Source organism: Eremomyces bilateralis (genome assembly GCF_010015585.1).
Source record: "Eremomyces bilateralis CBS 781.70 unplaced genomic scaffold P152scaffold_4, whole genome shotgun sequence".
Classification (NCBI taxonomy): domain Eukaryota; kingdom Fungi; phylum Ascomycota; class Dothideomycetes; order Eremomycetales; family Eremomycetaceae; genus Eremomyces; species Eremomyces bilateralis.
Window position 1 is genome coordinate 382,580 of NW_022985070.1, and position 18,871 is coordinate 401,450.

The 18,871-nt window shown below is 51.3% G+C and overlaps 5 protein-coding genes across 5 annotated transcripts; 2 read left to right on the forward strand and 3 right to left on the reverse strand.

Annotated features, from left to right (window-relative positions):
• The first annotated feature begins 523 nt into the window (after positions 1-523).
• P152DRAFT_455859 (uncharacterized protein) lies at positions 524-1,357 on the forward strand. Its single transcript, XM_033678879.1, has one exon. It carries the CDS (start codon positions 612-614, stop codon positions 1,011-1,013), a length of 402 nt encoding a protein of 133 aa, XP_033536453.1. The 5' UTR covers positions 524-611; the 3' UTR covers positions 1,014-1,357.
• On the reverse strand, positions 788-4,070 carry P152DRAFT_234312 (P-loop containing nucleoside triphosphate hydrolase protein). The gene is made up of 7 exons (XM_033674577.1): positions 3,347-4,070; positions 3,250-3,282; positions 2,468-3,199; positions 1,831-2,404; positions 1,435-1,597; positions 1,304-1,364; positions 788-1,189 (listed from the first exon to the last, which is right to left on the reverse strand). Exons 1-7 carry the CDS (start codon positions 3,955-3,957, stop codon positions 1,105-1,107), a joined length of 2,259 nt encoding a protein of 752 aa, XP_033536454.1. The 5' UTR covers positions 3,958-4,070; the 3' UTR covers positions 788-1,104.
• A 2,093-nt stretch (positions 4,071-6,163) lies between these two features.
• On the forward strand, positions 6,164-8,808 carry P152DRAFT_234413 (ATP-NAD kinase). The gene is made up of 2 exons (XM_033674578.1): positions 6,164-8,368; positions 8,499-8,808. Exons 1-2 carry the CDS (start codon positions 6,351-6,353, stop codon positions 8,608-8,610), a joined length of 2,130 nt encoding a protein of 709 aa, XP_033536455.1. The 5' UTR covers positions 6,164-6,350; the 3' UTR covers positions 8,611-8,808.
• An 18-nt stretch (positions 8,809-8,826) lies between these two features.
• P152DRAFT_455861 (small nuclear ribonucleo protein Sm D2) lies at positions 8,827-9,747 on the reverse strand. The gene is made up of 3 exons (XM_033678880.1): positions 9,672-9,747; positions 9,359-9,616; positions 8,827-9,302 (listed from the first exon to the last, which is right to left on the reverse strand). The coding sequence occupies exons 1-3, from the start codon at positions 9,725-9,727 to the stop codon at positions 9,257-9,259; spliced, it is 360 nt and encodes a 119-aa protein (XP_033536456.1). The 5' UTR covers positions 9,728-9,747; the 3' UTR covers positions 8,827-9,256.
• Positions 9,748-10,038: 291 nt separating this feature from the next.
• On the reverse strand, positions 10,039-11,440 carry P152DRAFT_455862 (uncharacterized protein). Its single transcript, XM_033678881.1, has one exon. It carries the CDS (start codon positions 11,417-11,419, stop codon positions 10,088-10,090), a length of 1,332 nt encoding a protein of 443 aa, XP_033536457.1. The 5' UTR covers positions 11,420-11,440; the 3' UTR covers positions 10,039-10,087.
• Positions 11,441-18,871: the final 7,431 nt, after the last annotated feature.

The following is an 18,871-nucleotide window of genomic DNA, read 5'->3' on the forward strand; positions in this document are numbered from 1 at the left end:
TGGATAGATCCGAACGGTGGGTAAATCCGAAGTCTGCGAGTACCGGCTCACCTTAGGGTTTAGAGGTTCAATATCAAGTTCCCAAGAAAGAGGGCACATTTGAGGCTGGAAATGATTATTAACACTCCATCATTGTTTATCGGCACAACTACATCCGTGTGAACTGTGATATGATTGATGGACCTGAGATATGCATGCAGCCCCAGCAAGCAAATGCTCAGTTCGGTATAGCACCAGACGTAGGTCAGAGATAGACTCAGGGCCAATAAGCTTAGGATGGACGGTTCCTTGCCGATGTACGAACCACGAAGGTCGCCGGCGAAGAAAAGCCAATTCGGTAGCATGCGACGTTCTGTATCCATTATGGTTGCATTAGGATTCAAGGACGGCCCTTCAACTGTCGGTGTAGAAACGCAGAAGTGGTAGCGTGGAATCGTGGATACGACCACCATCCACCTTCTCCTTTTCATCGTCCCATGACACCACGGCTCGGCCCTTCCACTCGATTTGTTCAACGATTCCGATATAAAACATGCTGATTGCTGGATACTGGGTTGCTGGTGGAATACGGGACTCTAGTGGCTGAAGGGGGTCCCAATATCAAATCGCTCATGCAAGTTGCGGATGGCGCCAACTTCCTGCCCGCTACTAACCAATCTCATCCGACGATCGCCCTGTTCCCTCACACTGTCACACACCATTCAGGCACTCGCCAGCCAACACCACCTCACAGCGCAACTGTTCCTGGTGAATATCGTTTCAATGGCTTTCTCGGTTCTCCATTCTTGGAAAACACGCCATACTGTGACGCTGCAATGATGATAAGATTTAAATCCTGTGCCGCAGCAGGGAAGAATGGTGATTCTATGTACACTTGCCTCTTGGGCTTAGCCCTTGGGTGGCTGACACTGGCTGTTTGGCCATCTTTAACTGACTCGATGTTAGCCGGGCGGTCTAGATTCATGAACATTTCCCTCGGCCAAATATCTCTCCATGAAGAGCCTCAACAATAATGAAATCCACTCTCGGAGTTATGGTTCGTCCACGTTGCAGACCCATTGTCTCATGTTGTCGACTATCTCAGATATTCGGGCTTCTTATGAGTTATGACAGGTCACCGACGTTTGGAAATCGCAGATCTGCATGCTCCTCTAAGAAACCCATCCACGACTTGAGAAACTTGCTGCCTCTGCGAATCCATTAGCATTGTATGCATCGGTCGAGTTTCCCACTTTGGTGCTTTGAAGCGATTGCCATGCAAGGTACCGTCCAGCGTGGTTCGCAATGGGCCGAGTGAACTTACTTTTGCACCGTTTCTGAGTCGCCAACAACACAAAGATGTCGCTTTGCTCGTGTCATGGCAACTGTCAATTTCCAGAATCAGTAAAATAATGCTTGCAAGCTTGCTTTGCATGGAATATTTCCGGATCTCACCGTTTAATCTCCGCTTCTCGCCCAGGAATCCAACTTCCCCCTTGTCGTTACTTCGAACCAGGCTCACGATGACCGCTTCTTTTTCTCGCCCTTGGAACCCGTCAACGCTGCCGAGTTCGATGCCGGGGTATTCGCTTTTGATCGCTTGAGACAGTATGGCAAGCTACAAAGGAACCGAAATTTCTCCGGGACATGATCGAGGTATCAGGATGCACTCGCAGCAAGCAAGGAGGCATGACGTGTTACAAACGCTAGGCGATGAGACGCAGGTACGGATGGCGATAATGCACGTTGTCACTCCATGTTGCTAGGAGGTAGTCCCACCTCGTGTCCCGGAGGTAAATCCGTATCAGCTTCATTCTCAAAAGCGCGGGGCACCAGCTTCATGAGACTTACCTGAGCGTTGTACGGAGTAATAACCGCAATGTCGTCAGCTCTAACTCCTGCATCGACCAGGGCCTTGACATGGGAGAACACTAGTGCAGCTTCAATTTCGTTGCTTTTACTTTCGCTTATGCTCAGTTTGGATTTCTGGTCTTCGTCTTCTTCGTCTGCTCGCTCCGGGAAGTCGCCTCCTTGCGTGTCGTAGAACACGAGCGGCTGTGTCGTGTCTTCAGTGGATTGGACTGCATAGGGCAAGTCTTTCAGCAATCGCAGTCGTACGCTCTCATCAGCGGTAAGTTGAGCGTCGTATAGCTCCTGAGATGGGAATTGCATGATCTTCTCATGCATCCGATATTGGACCGTGAGCATCCGTTTGACTTTCGGCCCGTGTAGTTCAAGGAGACGATCGAATATGGAGGTTTCCAATGTCATCCCTTTGATAATCTCGCCATCTCCCTTCTGCTCACTGTTGTTCTTCATTTCCTTGGAAGTTGACTGTGTCTTCGAGTTGACTGACTTCACTACCGGAGGAAGTTGAAGGTGGTCACCAGCAAGGATGACCTTTTTCGCACTCATCAGGGCCACCCTGGACGAGTTAGCTCGCAGTTCTGCTCTTCTTCCATTCCAGCGGTCGAAGTAAAGTACTTACCACGCCTGGGCCTCCAAAGCTTGGCTAGCTTCGTCGATTACAACCAAGTCAAATCGCTCCTTTACATCCCTCAACAGCGACCCTCCAGCGCCATGGAGCGTCGCGCAGACAACCTTAGCACCTTCTACAAGCCCTCTTACGCAACCCTTCTCCCTCGCTCTAAACTCTTTCCGCAAGTCTCGGAGCTCTCCGTAGACCTCTTTTCTTTCTTTTCGGCCTTTGGTCTTGCGAATCTTGCCTTGCAAGTCATCCATTTCTTTTCGAATATCTTGAACCAATGCTCCAGCGTCCGATGTACGAGTGAGGACATCCAAAGAGTGATTCAGAACGGATGGAAGCAGTCGAGCTGGATGACCCAGTCGAATTAGGGGGATCCTAGATGGTGCAAGTCGTTCGATCAGATTATCCACGCTCAAGTTGCTTGGGCCGCAGAGTAGGATTCGAGAATCCGAATTTCGTTTATAATGCTGAAGGATGAATTCCACGAGCGTTGTGGTCTTCCCGGTTCCAGGTGGACCATGGATGAGTGCCATCGTCGGCGCAGCAAGTGCAAAGACTACCGCACGTTTTTGGGATTCGTTCAGGTTAGGCGATTGCCATTCGATGGTTGATATTGAGGTAATAGAAGAAGGGGAAGGGATAGTAGGCGGGACGTGACTAAATAACGCTAGCATCAAGGATGTGTATGACGAAGATTGGAGAGACTGTAGATAGGTCATCGCCTTGGTCATTCTGATATCGTTAGGTCGAACAATTTCAGTCGATGGACCATCATAGCATACCGTTTCCACACGACATCATTCGCCAACTTCACTCTGCGTCTCATCAGTGTCGTTCCAAGTGTATGTCAAGGTATCGCCGGAGTCCATATCAACTTACACCCATAATCTCCCACCGGGCATCTCCACCTCTTCTTTGGAACAGGCGATCGATATGCCCCTCGCCGAGACCCTCATCACCACGCCTTCCACGCCTTCCTCGCGCAGCTCCGCCTTTTCCTTCTTCTTCGCCGACCCAGTCGGCTGAGTCTGGACTGCAACAATGTCTCCCGTTCGTAATGAGTGTTCCGGTAACTCGCCACCATCGCTATCGTCGGCTACCGATGCAGCGTTGGATGGGCCTCCTTTGGTGCTTCCCCCGGATTTCCCTCCACCTCGGGATTTCTTTCCACCGCTGGATGACTTCCCACCCCGCACAGCATTGTCTTGCCCTTTGCTACCCAAGTTCCTCCCACTGCTCTTTCCTGATGTGCCTCCCACAGCGGTATCTAATCCGAGTTCAAGGACGGTCTTACCACCGAAGCCGGTCCGCTGGTTGGTCACCTGCAAGTTGAGGATAGCCAGTCCGATACGCTGTAGGAATTTCGGGCTCGACTGGGATAGGAGTGCGGATGTTTCTGATTTCTCAAGATCAATCTCCCGGTCGAGTAAGGCGAGCTGGGTTGTGGCAAAGGATTGAATGGAGATGGGCTCTGATGATGTTGGAGCCATGACGTCCTCTTAATCCCTTGCTCTTGACAATATCTCGAGGTGAGATCCTAACCCACGTACTCAGGTCGGCTGATACAAAATTCCGTTACGATCTCGTTCAACTAGGAAGCAGGATAAATTATTTCGGCAAATCGAATGCCTGAGGCGAGTACTGCGAATGTTGATTGTTGTCGGTCTAGGGATGACAGTAGGTTCCCTCTTCAAGAAAGGACCGGGATCGAAGAATCTACACCCAGTCTCGGATTCTTATCATTTCCTTAGACTTCGCAGATTGAGTTAAAGGGCAGAAAACGTAAATACTGCGTTCACCAGTTGTTGGATCATTTATGTAATCCACACGGCGGCATACGAAGCTTGACGTCTATCGTTACCGATTTAGGCTAGTTAGTGTCTGCGACAGAGTCACAGAGGGCATCGAATCTTGCCTCGCCTTTGTCTTTTAATGCCTTAATCACACTTCCCTTTTATAACAATACCTAAAGTGCTACATTTATTAGTGTTATTATTCAAATTATATTCTCTATTTTCATTAATACCGTACTCCTTGAGCTTTCAGGGTTTGATTCGATAAGAATATTCTCATGCTGAGCTGCTGCCTTCGTTTGAAGACATCATATATCACCAGTTCATACGCATGGTTGATCAACTTCACCAGTCTGAAATAATTCCCCCCCGAAATGCTTAAATATATACCGGAGCGGATGCCAACTCCATAAGCTTCACTCCTCCACTCTAGCTTTTGCTGTACAGCGTTGCCGGAAGGCAGCTTTCTCTCCCTCTCATAACCTCGCTGTCTACAGTATCATCTTGTTGGAAATCCCAATAGACCACAAAGCGATCACCCTTAGACGTATGTGGTATTCGTTGGTTTTTGACACATCTTCTCCACCCCTGGCATCAATGTGAGCATCCACAGTAGCCGCCCTATCGTAGCCATTATCCCCTAGGAGTGGCCGGAGCGGTGGTAGCAAGGACATCACACTTAGCAGTGAACTGATATTGGAAGCCGGACGCTTGTTTCCAATGACGAATAGATCGGTTTGACTAGGTCGGTACTCGGAAAAACCCGGAAAGATTGATATAACTCCGTATCAGAGCCCTAAGATGTATTGTCCAAGTGGCTTGAAGACAACGTTAATTTGACAGGAATAACAGGGACGGTCGTGTTACCGTATACTAATGCGATGGGAAGTTTCACCAGCATGTCAGTATTGTCAGAACATAGAACCAAAACGATGAAGCCCAATAGGGGTAGAGATAAGTTGCCTGGCTCTGAAGCATTTCGCGACACACTTGGACTGACGGGTGGAAAGCAAGTGTTGCATGAAGCTGACTTGAAATTGACTTTGACCTTGATATCACATTTCCTACTCTGGTGGAGGACTCGTCGTTAGAGGGGAGGCACATCTGAGGCCAATTGTAACAGTTCTGGAGGCGAGGATCAGGGAGATGGAGGGAGAGTAGAGCAGTCTGAAAGAAGAGAAATGATATTGAAGGGGGATGAAAATGGACTTGTTATCACAAACCCGAGGAATCAAGTCTCATCTCACCAGACCATTTCCGCACCACCATGGCTTGCTCTCGTTGCCTCTCGATTTCAGTACCTGGCTTACATACTAATTATGGCATGCAATCCTGGCGATGCCGCCATCAAGCCGCGTCGAGACAGGAGAAGTGGAGATGTATGAGACGTGGAAAGTTTGGAGACTCAAAAAAAGTCACAGCCCAACCAGCCATCTCCATCCTCAAGGTTCGGCTGACAGAAAGTGCGGGAGCAGCCGTACGAAAGATGATGTAAAAGAAATAAGTACCCTAGTTGTCGCTGGAGATACTGTGAAGGTCAAGAGCATCACTCAGCCAATATCATCACACTCCTTGAACTGGCGGAGTTGCTCCTGGAGAGCGTTGGGATTGTTAGCTCCCATTTCGTACTCATTTCCTTGGTTCCGGTTGGTTGTGAACATAATACCTATTTCTTGTCAGCCACCTCTATCACATTCCTTTCTTGGTATCCCTTAGCACGATTGAATATTAATATTGCGTCCACTGTTGTCGAAAAGAGCCAGCCTCTTTAACCGCGAACCCCGCCACCCCTCCGCTCATCACAATCACATTGCTTTAGCTTCCCGACCATTCCGTCCTCCACAGTTGGACCGAGACTCTTTCACCATCCATTACAATATCAAGACCTTGTGATTGTCTCACCCATGGATCAATAACATCAATGGAATAACATCAATGGAATAACATCAATTGCTTAATAAAGCAAATTGGGGCTGATCAATAATCGAGTCGCCCGAGGCCTCCTCCCCCAAACTCAGACAGACGCGGTGACGCCTTCTCGCTCCCTCACGATCGCCTAAGCGGCATCCTTGGGCTTCATAAGCGGCGTCATGGTCGTGCAGAATACCCAGGAAGACAGACCATGTCACTTGCCTAGTTGCAGGAATAATCCTTCCGCTAAGAACCACGGACATTGGGACTCGGGGAAACCAGAGAAAGCCGAATCCGATCTCCGCGTTCCCCCAAATCCCGCTTCGACATCCACCGTCGGAGATATTAATAATAGCAACGGACTCCCCCGGCGAGGCCCCGGCAGAAGTCAAAATGTTGCTCAGAGAGCATCCATACTAATCGACCCGATATCTTTTCAAGATTCTTCGGGGACAATCGACGGTTCTGCTCCCATATTCGTGGATCGGAGCTGCGACTCCACACCGAGAGCCACTCCCTTGCCTTCGCGAACAATCGCGAATGATGACAAGATTCCAGTCAATCGAAGCCAATCATTACCAGGAAAGACGGAACACCCTCCAGCTGCACTAGCACCACACCGGAATCATCGCATGACATATTCCATTGACTCGATCCCGAAGCAAACCCTCCTCAAGGTTCTTGCCTGCCGACAACCGCCTTCGCAACCCGCCTCTTATAGAACCAATATCCATAATCTCCTCATGGAGAACCCTACGACGCCCCCCGTCTCTACCTTCCACGCCCGTCAAGACCATGCGGATCCCTCCGCTCCTCCGACTACCAACCACCGCGACCGCCGCCTCTCCCAAGCCCTTTCCGACCTAACCATTGACCCCACCCCCTCCGCTCTGTCCGCCACCGCCAACCAATCCGACCAACTCGCCGCGTTGCGATCTCCCTGCTTTTTCCACAAGCGGTTCGACAGCATTGTCAACATCGACCGGGTCCTCGAGGAGATCAGTGCGGACGCGCCGCTCTCACATTCGCGCCTCGTGCGAACCGCGACGGGGGTGCGGGAGGTCAGCCGGCAGCTGCAGCGGCGGCCGATCAAGCGCGCGGTGCGCACGGTGATGATCGTGACAAAGGCACGGGATAATGATCTGGTGTATAAGACGCGCGAACTGACGGAGTGGTTGATGAGCACGCCGCGGTATGGCAACGCGGTCGGTGTGGTCGTGTATGTGGATGCGAAGCTACGGAGAAGCAAGCGCTTCGATGCGGACAGCTTGCTTGCGAAAGACCCGCGGTTCGTCGAGGGGAACATGCTCCGGTATTGGACGCCGGAGATGTGCTGGACGCAGCCGGAAAAGTTCGACTTGGTGTTGACCCTAGGCGGCGACGGCACGGTGCTCTTCACGTCGTGGCTCTTCCAGCGCATCGTCCCTCCGATCCTCTCTTTCAATCTTGGGTCGCTAGGCTTCCTTACCAACTTCGATTTCGCGGAGTACAAGAAGGGGCTGGACCCGATCATGGGCGACGCGGGGATGCGGGTCAATCTTCGTATGCGCTTTACCTGCACTGTATATCGCAGCCCCGCCATATCCCGCTCGTCCACTGCCTCCTCGCATCAAGCGGACATAGCACATACCAGCAAAGGCCGTCGTCGTCGCCGTCCTGTCCCGGAGCCCGTCGAAGCCGAGCAATTCGAAGTACTGAACGAACTCGTCATCGACCGCGGCCCGAGTCCCTACGTTTCCAACCTTGAACTCTACTCCCTCCAGCCGTCCACCAACGACACCTCCTCCACCACCTCCTCTGCATCATCATCGTCTTCCTCCTCGAAATCCGCACCCGAACAAGACCTCCTCACTATCATCCAAGCTGACGGTCTCCTCCTCTCCACCCCAACCGGCAGCACCGCCTACTCCCTCAGCGCCGGCGGCAGCCTCGTTTCCCCCGATATCCCGGCCATCCTCCTCACGCCGATCTGCCCGCACACCCTCTCCTTCCGCCCCATGGTCCTCTCCGACTCGATGCTGCTCAAGGTCGCTGTGCCGCGGGGCAGCCGCGCGGGCGCCTACGTTGCGTTTGACGGCAAGAACCGCGTGGAGCTGCGGCCCGGCGACTACGTGACGGTGGAGGCGTCACGGTGGCCGTTCCCGACGGTGGGGCGGACGGAGCGGGATTGGTTTAGTAGCTTGGAGGGCGCGCTAAGGTGGAATGTGCGGGGGGCAGTGCAGAAGGGGTGGGATGGGAAGAAGGAGGAGGAGGGGGAGGACACGGGGGATGAGGGGGATGAGGGGGGGTTTGAGGAGGAGGAGGAGGAGGTGCCGGCGGTGAAGAAGGTGGAGGTGTTTGATATTGATTTTGATGACCCGGATGAGAGGGATAGTGGGTATAGTGCTACTGGCAGCAGTGTCGGCGGTGGATCGAGCCCTGTGCGGAGGATGGGGATAGGGATGGGTATGCCGATGGCCATGGGGAGATATTAGACGTCATGATTTTAGATTTTAGATGACAGGAACCGATTTGGGTGAGACCTCTTGGATGGCTAGATAGGTTTAGCATCATAGCTGGATACCATGAATGAATGACACCTGTATGACCAAGGATAGTTTCATAGGAAGCTCGTTGTTAACCTCCGGGGCGACAACGAAGCATACCAGAACGGTTGAGACAGGCACATTGCATTACAAAAGCACAATTCAAAGCCCGAGACTTGGAACGGCCAGAATTTAACCGCTGCTGGACGGCTGGACATACATAGAAAGCCACGGGAATTGTAGAGCTAGTTAGAAGCATTCATATCAGTAAAACGTCTTATCCGGTAGCTAACGTGTTCATTTACACGCCATGTCCCTCAAGCCTCAAGCCCAACTGCCAGCTACGGCTTCCTCGTCGCAGACTCATCCCCTCTCCATGCAGGTGTTGCGTATGTTTGAGGGGTATCGCAACCTAACAATTGGTGCATTCCAGGTCCACCACCCAAGCGCCGTCGGCGTCCCTGATCCGTAGACGCCATTGTCCCGACCCTCGCCCCGACCTTTCAAAATCATCTTTTGATTAAGCCTCGTCATATCTCCGATGCCACAACGACTCCCGCTCAACCAGCATGCACCACCAGAATGACGTTATCGCCTCGTAGGAACCTGCGGCGTCACGCGTTAGTTCTCCAGTCCGGACGCGAGGAAAGATCCATCCTTACAGCTTGCTGATAAACCGATCTTTGTTCACTGGCCGTCCCGGCTTCCCGCTCGACAGTCGGGGGGTCTCCGTCCACATCTCCTTGACGTTCTCCAGGATCATGTTCATGTGGCGGTCGAACGCCTTTATCCGCGCGAGCAGCTTGCGGTTGTTCCGGAGGGAGATAAGGACTTGGGAGTGGTTTAAAACTGCGGATCGGAGGAGGGAGAGGGGGCCGTGGGAGAACTCATATTCTTCGACTTGGCTGACTTCGTATTCTCTGCAGGACGTCAGTGTCATGGATTTGGATTTTGAGGTTTGGTGGGAGGACGTACGTCAGTTCATTCTTTGGCTTTGCGAGAAGCTCGTTGATCTTGTCTGACGATGACATTCTTTCGGTGTAGTTCAAGCGATATTTCTACGATAGTTGCAGCGTGGTTATGGCGAAGTCGATGGAGTTTCTGGGAAGTCGTCGTTGTGAATATCAAATGTGGTCTGTGCGCATCGCATCTTCATCACATTCACTGTCCACTGATTCACTGTCCACTGATCACTGATCACTTATCACTATTATTCACTTGTGCAACTTCAGCTTCTTCAAGTGATGGGAAAATCTGGAGTATCCCTTGAGATGGTTTAGTCCTACTTGGGGTGCATGTCGTTTGCTGTTAATTTTGTCCCAATGCAATCCTATGGTCGTCTGATCATATTCTATGTGTCTATATTAAAATATTTCCCGATTCCTGTGCTCTCATGCTTCGCCTTCATTGATATCTTCCTTGGTATCAGAGCACCCGTCGTTGTTCGCCATGACTTTCTCAATCATTCCCTTCTCCACGTCAAATAGTATTAAAACTGCTGCTGTTGTCTCCAATTCCCCGTCTATTGACCTTAATCTATCTATCGAATCTGCCCCTTCCTCTAACAGCCGAGCCAAACTGCGAATGATATACCGGCTCTCCATCGCGTCCACCTTCAGAACATGGGTCCCTGACTTCTTGCCTTTGGGCTGGCCATCGTCCCGCTGCGCTTTCGAGCTCGAACCCTTTGCGGACCCTATGGCGCCCGCCGATGTAACACTCGAGGCCTCCGTAGGGTTGCCCGCTGATAGAAAATCAAAGATTTCGTCCATATTTGCATCTCTGTGAAGAGCCGGGGTACTGTCACGACTGGAGTCGAGATCTAGGCGCCCTGAGCTTGTTGATTCGTATGGGTGCCATCGTCCGTACCCCTTTTGGTGTCTCCTAAGCTCTGGATTGTAGTCAATCGGCGGCTGTGGGCCATGTTTTATCGGGTTTTGATGCGTCGATGGGCCTCGTGGCGCCGAAGTGAGGGTGCTTCCTCCCGACCTCTTCGCTCCGGGCCGTCTCCTCCGATGTCTTAGATGCGTCGCGGCATCCCCGATGTATTCACCATCGCGACTGAAGATGGGCGTCTGGTGAGAGATGCCCGGAGGTAGTGACGGGATGTTGCTCATGTCGAAGTGTGCATGCATGTCGTCTCCTAGTGGAAGGCTGATTGCGCGCTCATGCTGCATCGCGGGGCTCCCTATCGACTGGGAATACGGTTGTGGAGTAGGCGGTACTGTCATGACGCCCGAGTGTGATGGCACCGGGGCTGGACGCGGAAAGGGGACGGGAGGCTCAATAAAGGAGGATGCGTGGGGCGAAGCTGTGAATGGGCGCTCGGAAACGTAAGAAGTCGATCCTGAAGGCGGTCGTTTTGCATGTTGGGCGTGGGGGGCTGCGCTCGCCAGGAAGGCTCGCTGTTCATGTAGTCGAATATGCTCCGAAGCGGTCACCGTGATGATAGGATCTGAATCCGTAAAGGTGGACGGGAGAGGTGATTTCGAGTCTTCTGTTTCGGTGCCGAAACGTTCGACACTGGGGATAGGGAGGGTGAAGTCAATGTCATCCAGAGTCGATGAGAAGGGTGAGGAAGCGCCTGATTGTGTCTGGTTTGGATCTACGGTACCAGGAGGCGCTGAGGCGCCCGAGAATAGGTCATCGAATTGGATGTCGTTGGGATCCAGAAAGGAAGCATATCCGCAGTGTAAGTCGTTATTCCCAGAAGGGTCTGCCATTGTTGCGACAATTAATGTGGTATATTGGTCAATTGTTCAACGACTAAGAGCTTCCAGATATTAAATAGGAAGAGCGACACGGATCAGTACTTCTCTGCCTCAAAATGGGACCTGCAAGATTTTCAGATGTTGTCACTTTGCTTTGCGCGCTCCCGAAACATCGAACCACTCACGATGATTTTGATTCGGCAGGTTCCTAGTTCTTTCAGTCGACTGACGACGAAGATATCGGGACAATGCAGGAAATGACCACACGCAGAGCACTTCTCAAAGAAATGTAACTTTTCGCAAGTAAAGCGAAGATACAGTTCTACATGTTAAACGAACGGGCGAGCTTGCAGAGAGACTGTTTCGACGATGGGCACTCATGTGCAATTACACTTCCTACCGGAACCCACCGTACGATGGTCATAACGTCCAATCTTCTACGCAGCCATCTTGGATGAGCGAGAGAAAGAACGCTCATAGACGGATGAAGTGGAGATGACTCTAGGCATTTGTATGAGACTGACACGCTCGCTAGGAAATGGAACTCTGGCAGCTTAACATATCGAGCAGCGCTTGATACCATTACATAACAGACTTTTCGAAAGAATTATGAATCCATCACACTCAACGAGATTGATGTTGCTTGTGCCCTAGAAACTTACCCGGTGCAGATGAACCGGTCATCTCACCCATTCAGTTATTAATGTCCCAAGAAAACCAGTCCAGGAACAGTAAATGAAGCCCAAATTAACATCAGCCCTGACGGAAGGTCCCAGTACGCGACACCCAGGTCCGATTTAGAAAAGCCCCTAGCCACGAAACCATCGTGGCCATCGTGGGATGCAGCAACCGGTCTAGCTATCCCCAAAGCCGAGGCAACTTGACGGCTCAGGAACTTTAGGCTTCGGTCGTCCACAACCGCCGGCCCCACTAGCGCGAAATCTCGTATGCGATTCTAGACCGATAATATGTTTAACACTTGCAGAAGAGACAAGGCTAGAAGAAAAGGCGGGATAAAAGGAAGCGAAGGGGGGAGGTCCAGCCTTGTGCGACGCTTCAGGAACTGACACTGGGACGTTTGCAGCAAACGAAGGTTGTCAGTTGGTTACCTGCATGCAGTTCTGATACCTGCAGGATCTGATAGAGGTGGATGGCGATGTTTTTGTTGATTGGACAATAGAAATCAAGAAGATGATGAATGGAAATCCATCACAGGCACATGGACGTATGTCGGCCTGGAGTATGCACCCCAGATTCGCCATCCATGTCAGTCGCCCGGATATGAGAGATGCCACAGGACTGCAAATGAGGGCTTGGTCGAAAGGGAAACCCGCGGGCATAGCCAGCGTTTCGGAACTGCAAGTCTGCACCCCAAGACGTACCGCCACCAGCGTCTTTATGTCCATGCGTATCGATGTTTGATTTCCGTCGAAGCTTGACGAAGGTTTCCTTTCTTGGTGATATGTGACCCAGAAAGAGTTTTCTATGCAATCTGGTATGTGACTGATCTTCAAGTCGAAGCCGTGACACTGAGATGTTCCACCGTCAGAGCGTGTACACTAATTCCTCTGTTTCGGATCATCAGTCGTAGTCAGTCCTGCTACCATAGTGCTTTGTCACCGAAAAATACGTTTTAGGTAAAACAGTGAGAGGTCTTGTCAGAAAAGGCCATGCATATTGCGTATAAGTTGTTAAAAAACAATCGTTATAGTAGCAGACTGGCTGCAACCAGGAGGGTGGTCCCGATGAAGCTGTAGCCCATTCGACGACCACGCTGTTGACCAAGCAGATAGTCAACTCATAACAAAGCACAAGACCCGCTCCAATAGGCGTACTACATACCATTTTCCCCTTGCCGTTTGCGTAGAATGCGGCAATCCGTCGCTACGTACCCGAAGATCGTTCTCTTCTACCGACGTCGGTGTGCAAAATCCATGCCCCTCACCTGCCCCTCCATGCCCCTGTCACTAATGATCGCCAATCCAATTCAACCACACTCTTCAAAACCCCATAGATGATGATGAGGAATCCGATACCGATGACGGGTGGCAGGAGAACCGACGATAGTGGCGTGGCGAAGACTATAGCGTGGACTTAGCTGAAGAGGTGAGAATAAAGGATGTGAGATGTGAGATGACGACAGCGGAGGCAACCGGACAGTGAGTCTGTGATCCAATGGATGGAGTCGTCCCCGATCTTCGTCCGCGTTGAACTCGCCCGTTTTCTGGTGCACTGGTTCCGGCATCGCTGAAACTAACAAATGCATTCGTTGGGCTGTGCATAACATTCTGGAAACTGGCCAAGCGGCCTCTTCGGAGATAAGAAGATTCCCTCTACTACGTATGCTGTTATATGCACGAGTCAGACTGTAGCCAGAAGCGGATTCTTGCATGTCACTACCCTTTAGGCTTAAGACGAGGTACTCGTTCAACCAGGTAGTCCCCAGTATACAGAGGGGGCCATCCTGATAATATCTGCGCCGAATGTCTCCATGATGAAGAACGAAAGTACCGGTACAGGTACTAGTACCTAATATTACATCCAACGTAACCCCGGACTTACGTCAGACCCTGAACATTGTACCCTTTTTCCCCTTCCCAGGATTTTGGCGTCGATCAATAGACGTCCAAGACGCTCTACAATACAACGAGGTAAGTACAACAGGGCGATGCCGAATTAAACTCACGGTGGCATTTCTGGGGGGACCTAGACGTGTGAATGATGACTGCTGACTCATGCATGATCGACTGCATGGCAATTCGAGGATAGCCTCCAGGCCCCATTTGATGTTGAAAATTGCAGCAAGTCATCAGATGGAGGGGCAGAAATAAATGCCTCTGCCCCACGGCGCTGACGTCGACATGTACATATCGCGGAACGGTAATAATCGTCAGGAAAAGCAAATTTTCCTGCAAGAAATCAGTTCGGATGGCGCACTTCAGTTCGCATGGGCAATAATGCTTGGCTTTTCGACAATAGTCTTCCATTAGGTCGACTAACACGGTACGGCAGCGTATTCCGTACAATGATTCGTTCGTCTAGTGCAGATGCTAATTGCTATTAGCTATCTGATGACGCTACCTCGCCTGTCGTCGGCTATTATTTAATGAGTGTCCGTCCGCCTCCGTGGCTACCTGCTCCGTACCCGTTTGCGTGTTTCTCCAGGAAATCCTGGGGTTGTGTGGGGCTTCCCATATAAATGTACCCGATGAATACCCTCCGCTCAACTTACGATCAATCCCAATTTCCCAAGAGTAGATTAGAGGAGAAATCTATTGTAACAGTAAATAACCACGCGGTCATACTCCGGGAAGGTTTGGGCAACACCTATGCCTCAAAAAATTCCCCGGTTCACTCGCCACCATCATGACCACCCGCACGCAGCCGTTGGCTTTCAGTCACGGCAGATGCACATTGGACATGGGACTGGGATTTTTGGTGCACCAGGGGTTCCGCTAGCAATGGTGGTCGCCTGGTCGACCTAACTGGTCGATGGTCATGGGGTCGGGTCTATCCCCAGATTTTCATCAGAACGGTGGCGGACGGCGGCAGCAGGGAGGGGAGAGATTGACGAATTGAAGGAGGGTGCTGGAAGAGGTGGGTGTGTTGCCTGCAGGAGCGGCAGGCGTGGACTATTCCGGATATGCGTCCTCTCAAGTCGAGTGGCACACCTTAGGGCTCTGCTGAGAGGGAGGAGGCCGATAGGACTTGGATTCTTGGAGTTGCGGGTGTTCTTCGTTGGATTAGGGTGGTTGATGTTAGACGCATCCGTAGCAGACTGCCAGTATCAGGTCGTCTTATCTCTCGGATGCAGGCGTGGGGAGCTGGCAAGATGTTGAGATATTGGTTGGTTGCGGTATTAGTTCTCTGTTATACCACAGGTACTTGTACAGATTTGCGGTTGGGGTGTCATGTACAGATTGAACCGTTGAAGTTGGTAGGTAGTTTTATTTCCAAACTTGACGCCGGAGAATTAGGGTAATAGCCATACAGGAGAGCTCGATAAGGTTCTATTGTCCGACCGGTGAACAATGCTAAATCGCTGCTGCAACGTAAGTATATCGAATATTAAGGGTTTGGCTGAACGTGAAGCTGTCTAGCTTCTCTGTTGGCCTGGTCCTCCTCGACAATTCCTTCTTCCTCAGGTGAGCAGTGAACGACTCATTGCTTTCGATTCTGACATGGATTTTCGGACACGACTGACGGCTTCCATGAGATGCAGGACGCTAGGGCATATGGAGAGACTTTTCATGCAAGTTGCGATCAGGGTATTTACAAATACGAGTTGGCAATCGCAACATTTGTTAGTTTGGAGTTTCGGACGAGTCAACGCAATACCTGTCTATCTGATCTTCGGTCATACCGTGCAAGTATCCATCATCCATTCAATGGAGCATCAGGATAGTTAGCCCGCAGTCTTCGGGCCGCTGGAAGAGCGCAGAACTGCAGGATCCTTTAATTCGATTGTCTGTGGGATTTGAAACTCAATTTCAACCGTCGGAATTCCGATTGGAGATACCGTAACTGGTGCATGTATATCACTACATGGAATGCTAGGTAAAAACGCAAGTATCAGGGTAGATGGGTTTCGCAGCATCAGCTGTGTGATATGGTCGTTCATGCGATGAACGCTCAAGATCATGCATCGTCAGGCCTATCGACTCGTCCGAAAGCAATAGAGTTCACCCTGCGATGGTGGCCCGTCCACACCTATTTCGAGGAATGTGATTCCAGACGATGGGACATTCCACTTCAACCACAATCAGATTCTGTTGTTTCGTTTAGGTCGATATGAGAGAGGAGGACGGTTGATATTGGTGATATTAACCGTCACGTGGCGGCAGGCATTCTGACTGTTGTGCAGTGACTGATCCTAGTCAACATTCAAGCGGCGAGCTGGCGATTCAGCGCCATTATTACTCGAGTATTCCCGTACTCGACGTCTCAGATGATTTGGCGCCTACTCTTGTCTTCGGGTACGAAATGTACTATGTATGGCTAATTTCAATCTACGTCGAATTTGTTGTTCTCAACGGTGTACCTGCGGACCTTCGACTTGAACAGCGATGAAACAGTTTATGAAATAATGGATGCAGGACCAGCAGGAGAGTGCGAAGAGTTCGCTTTGTGCGACGGGTAGCCGCATCCTGGGTGCTCTAGATATTTATTTCAACCCGGTATGGCGGATACGATGCTTCGGAATCTCGCGCTTGTCGCCTACCTCAGCATGAATCCGTCTAATATCATTATTATTATTATGTTCCGGGCGTGCGAGTGTCTCTCATTATCTCATACATGAGATACATCGTAAATCGTAATACGAGACATCCACATTTCACAACGAACCAAAGGCTGGCCTAGGTCCTGCCAGGATGGACCCTGTCTCGTGGACTAGGGACTCATGGAGCGGTTAGTGAAGAACGGTCGGCGTCTGGGGTTGGGCCCAGCGAGAACATGGCGCAATCCAATGAGATGGATTGCCGGTCGAGCCGCCGCTACGGGCATAGCGCGACATTTGCCCGCCAGGGTGACGCTGCGAGTCTGGCAGCGTGTGTCATGCAATCGGCTAGAAAAGGACCATTGTGGGAATGGTGCCGTTCGACTGTTCGAGGATGGAGGCCGATCGGTCAAGGTTGGTTTATTATTACCGTTCATCGGACGATTGTGGCAGAAGAAGAGAGAGAGGGTGGCGTGGTGGCTGTTGGGAAACAGGTGATATCATATACGGAATACAGGATTTTCTATTTTCGAGTTCATTTCATTTCCTCTTGTTATCTGGGCGTTGAACTCTATTGTGGTCAGAATGAGATGATGGTGGGCAAATGGGCACAATAGGATCAGTCTGCCAGGTCAATCGTTCCCTGGGGAGCTGCAGCAGCCGACGCAAGAGTCGCAGGCTGAGCCCTGAACAGCAACAACAGCAACGGATTCAAGAGATGGACAGTGCCAACCCAGCGGATTCATGTCCGCTCGCCAGCCAGCGATCGATCCAGCGGCAGTAGCCCAGCCTCCAGTCCAGTCAAACTTGGGCTCCAGCCTCCAGGGCCAGTCCAGCCCGTGCATACTCGTTGACCCGCTGGCGAGACGAGAATTACGTGCCAATTGTGTCCGGTGTCCCCCCTGTTCTCACGTCTCAGGCTCCAGAATCCAGACTTGGGCGGTGGGATACCCCGATGTCCGCTAATGTTCCCCAGCTTTTTTTCCCTTTCCATTCCGGCTTCCCGCCTGGGGTACTACCTGTAACCTGGGGCGCCTGGGGCACCTGGGGAATTGGGGATTGAGGATTGGGGGGCAATTGGACGATTTTCTCCATAATATCGAAGTTTCGCTCGCCCCAACTTGACGCTTGAACCTATCCCCAGAAGTCCTAAACCCTCCGTCATCCGCTCATCCCTCCAATCATCCGCCCATCGTTACAGGTCGTCTAAGAGCAATCATTTCCCTCTTGGGCTCTCCGTCCCTTGGAAAAGGTTTGCTTTCCAATATCCTTCGCTCAGTCTGCAACCGGTTTCTCTGGCGGGTTTATACATCGGTTGCCTACGGAATCCGTCCTCGACTAGGACGGCAACCCACTGTAGACACCGTCCTGCATTATTTGTCCCTACCCGCCACAATCCAGCGAAGTTCTAGTGTTCTGCTAGACTACCGTCTAAAAAGCTGACGCTGACTCTTCCTCTGGGACTCGTTCAGGATTGGCCTGTTCGACCGTTTTTATGCAAGATCCTCTCCAGTATTTTATCCTCCCTTTCGGCTCATTCGGACGGTACGTCCCTGCTTAGACGCACAGGTGACCTTTGCTGCGTTTCCCCGTATCCACGCCTATTCGCTGAGTTGCTGGGCTTGCCTCCCGCTGTCCACCATCGGACTCATTTCCGCCTGCGTCAAGACTCAAGAGTACTTGCTTCCGTACTTACTCTTCGTATCGCCACGATCCTTCCTGCAAGAAGAAGATCCTCAATTCCTTCCCTTTGGTTCATTTCTAATTGCCTTCACTTCATCGTTTGACGCCATTTGCCCACTCCTTGACAATCACCACCACGATCGCCCGAAAACATTGCGATCTCGGAGCGTTCGTTTCTTCCTCACGAGGCACGATTTCGGTTTCACGACTTTCTCACCCTTGGCGGCTTACGTATGACGGACGATTTGTCTTCGATTGTTTTCTGGAACGCCCGTTAAGTTCTCGCCGTGGACCGAATCGACTATTCCAAGCTCGATTGGTGCTAGGAATCGCCGCGAAGCCATCGTGGTGCAAACGACCCCTCAAGTTGTAACTAAGGCGAGAACGAGATCCCAAGGTCACAAGCCTTGGTCCGAGTTGGCTGGACTGTACCAAAAAGAGCTGGAATCCTGAATCGTTCGCTCTAATAGGCTCTTAATTGTCTCCCAACCGGCCGTGTACCAATCCGCTGGGTTGTTTGTGAGACGGTCCCGCTCGAACTTCTTCTGCAATCCTCCTTCGAG

Coding starts and splice junctions, on each gene's coding strand:
- P152DRAFT_455859 (XM_033678879.1), top strand. CDS start 612: ATGCAAGTTGCGGATGGCGCCAACTTCCTGCCCGCTACTAACCAATCT.
- P152DRAFT_234312 (XM_033674577.1), bottom strand. CDS start 3,957: ATGGCTCCAACATCATCAGAGCCCATCTCCATTCAATCCTTTGCCACA. Junction 3,200..3,249: donor AATGATGTCGTGTGGAAACG/GTATGCTATGAT, acceptor TAACGATATCAG/AATGACCAAGGCGATGACCT. Junction 1,190..1,303: donor GACTCAGAAACGGTGCAAAA/GTAAGTTCACTC, acceptor ATGGATTCGCAG/AGGCAGCAAGTTTCTCAAGT.
- P152DRAFT_234413 (XM_033674578.1), top strand. CDS start 6,351: ATGGTCGTGCAGAATACCCAGGAAGACAGACCATGTCACTTGCCTAGT. Junction 8,369..8,498: donor AGCTTGGAGGGCGCGCTAAG/GTGGAATGTGCG, acceptor GCGGTGAAGAAG/GTGGAGGTGTTTGATATTGA.
- P152DRAFT_455861 (XM_033678880.1), bottom strand. CDS start 9,727: ATGTCATCGTCAGACAAGATCAACGAGCTTCTCGCAAAGCCAAAGAAT. Junction 9,617..9,671: donor AAGCCAAAGAATGAACTGAC/GTACGTCCTCCC, acceptor GACGTCCTGCAG/AGAATACGAAGTCAGCCAAG. Junction 9,303..9,358: donor GATCGGTTTATCAGCAAGCT/GTAAGGATGGAT, acceptor GTGACGCCGCAG/GTTCCTACGAGGCGATAACG.
- P152DRAFT_455862 (XM_033678881.1), bottom strand. CDS start 11,419: ATGGCAGACCCTTCTGGGAATAACGACTTACACTGCGGATATGCTTCC.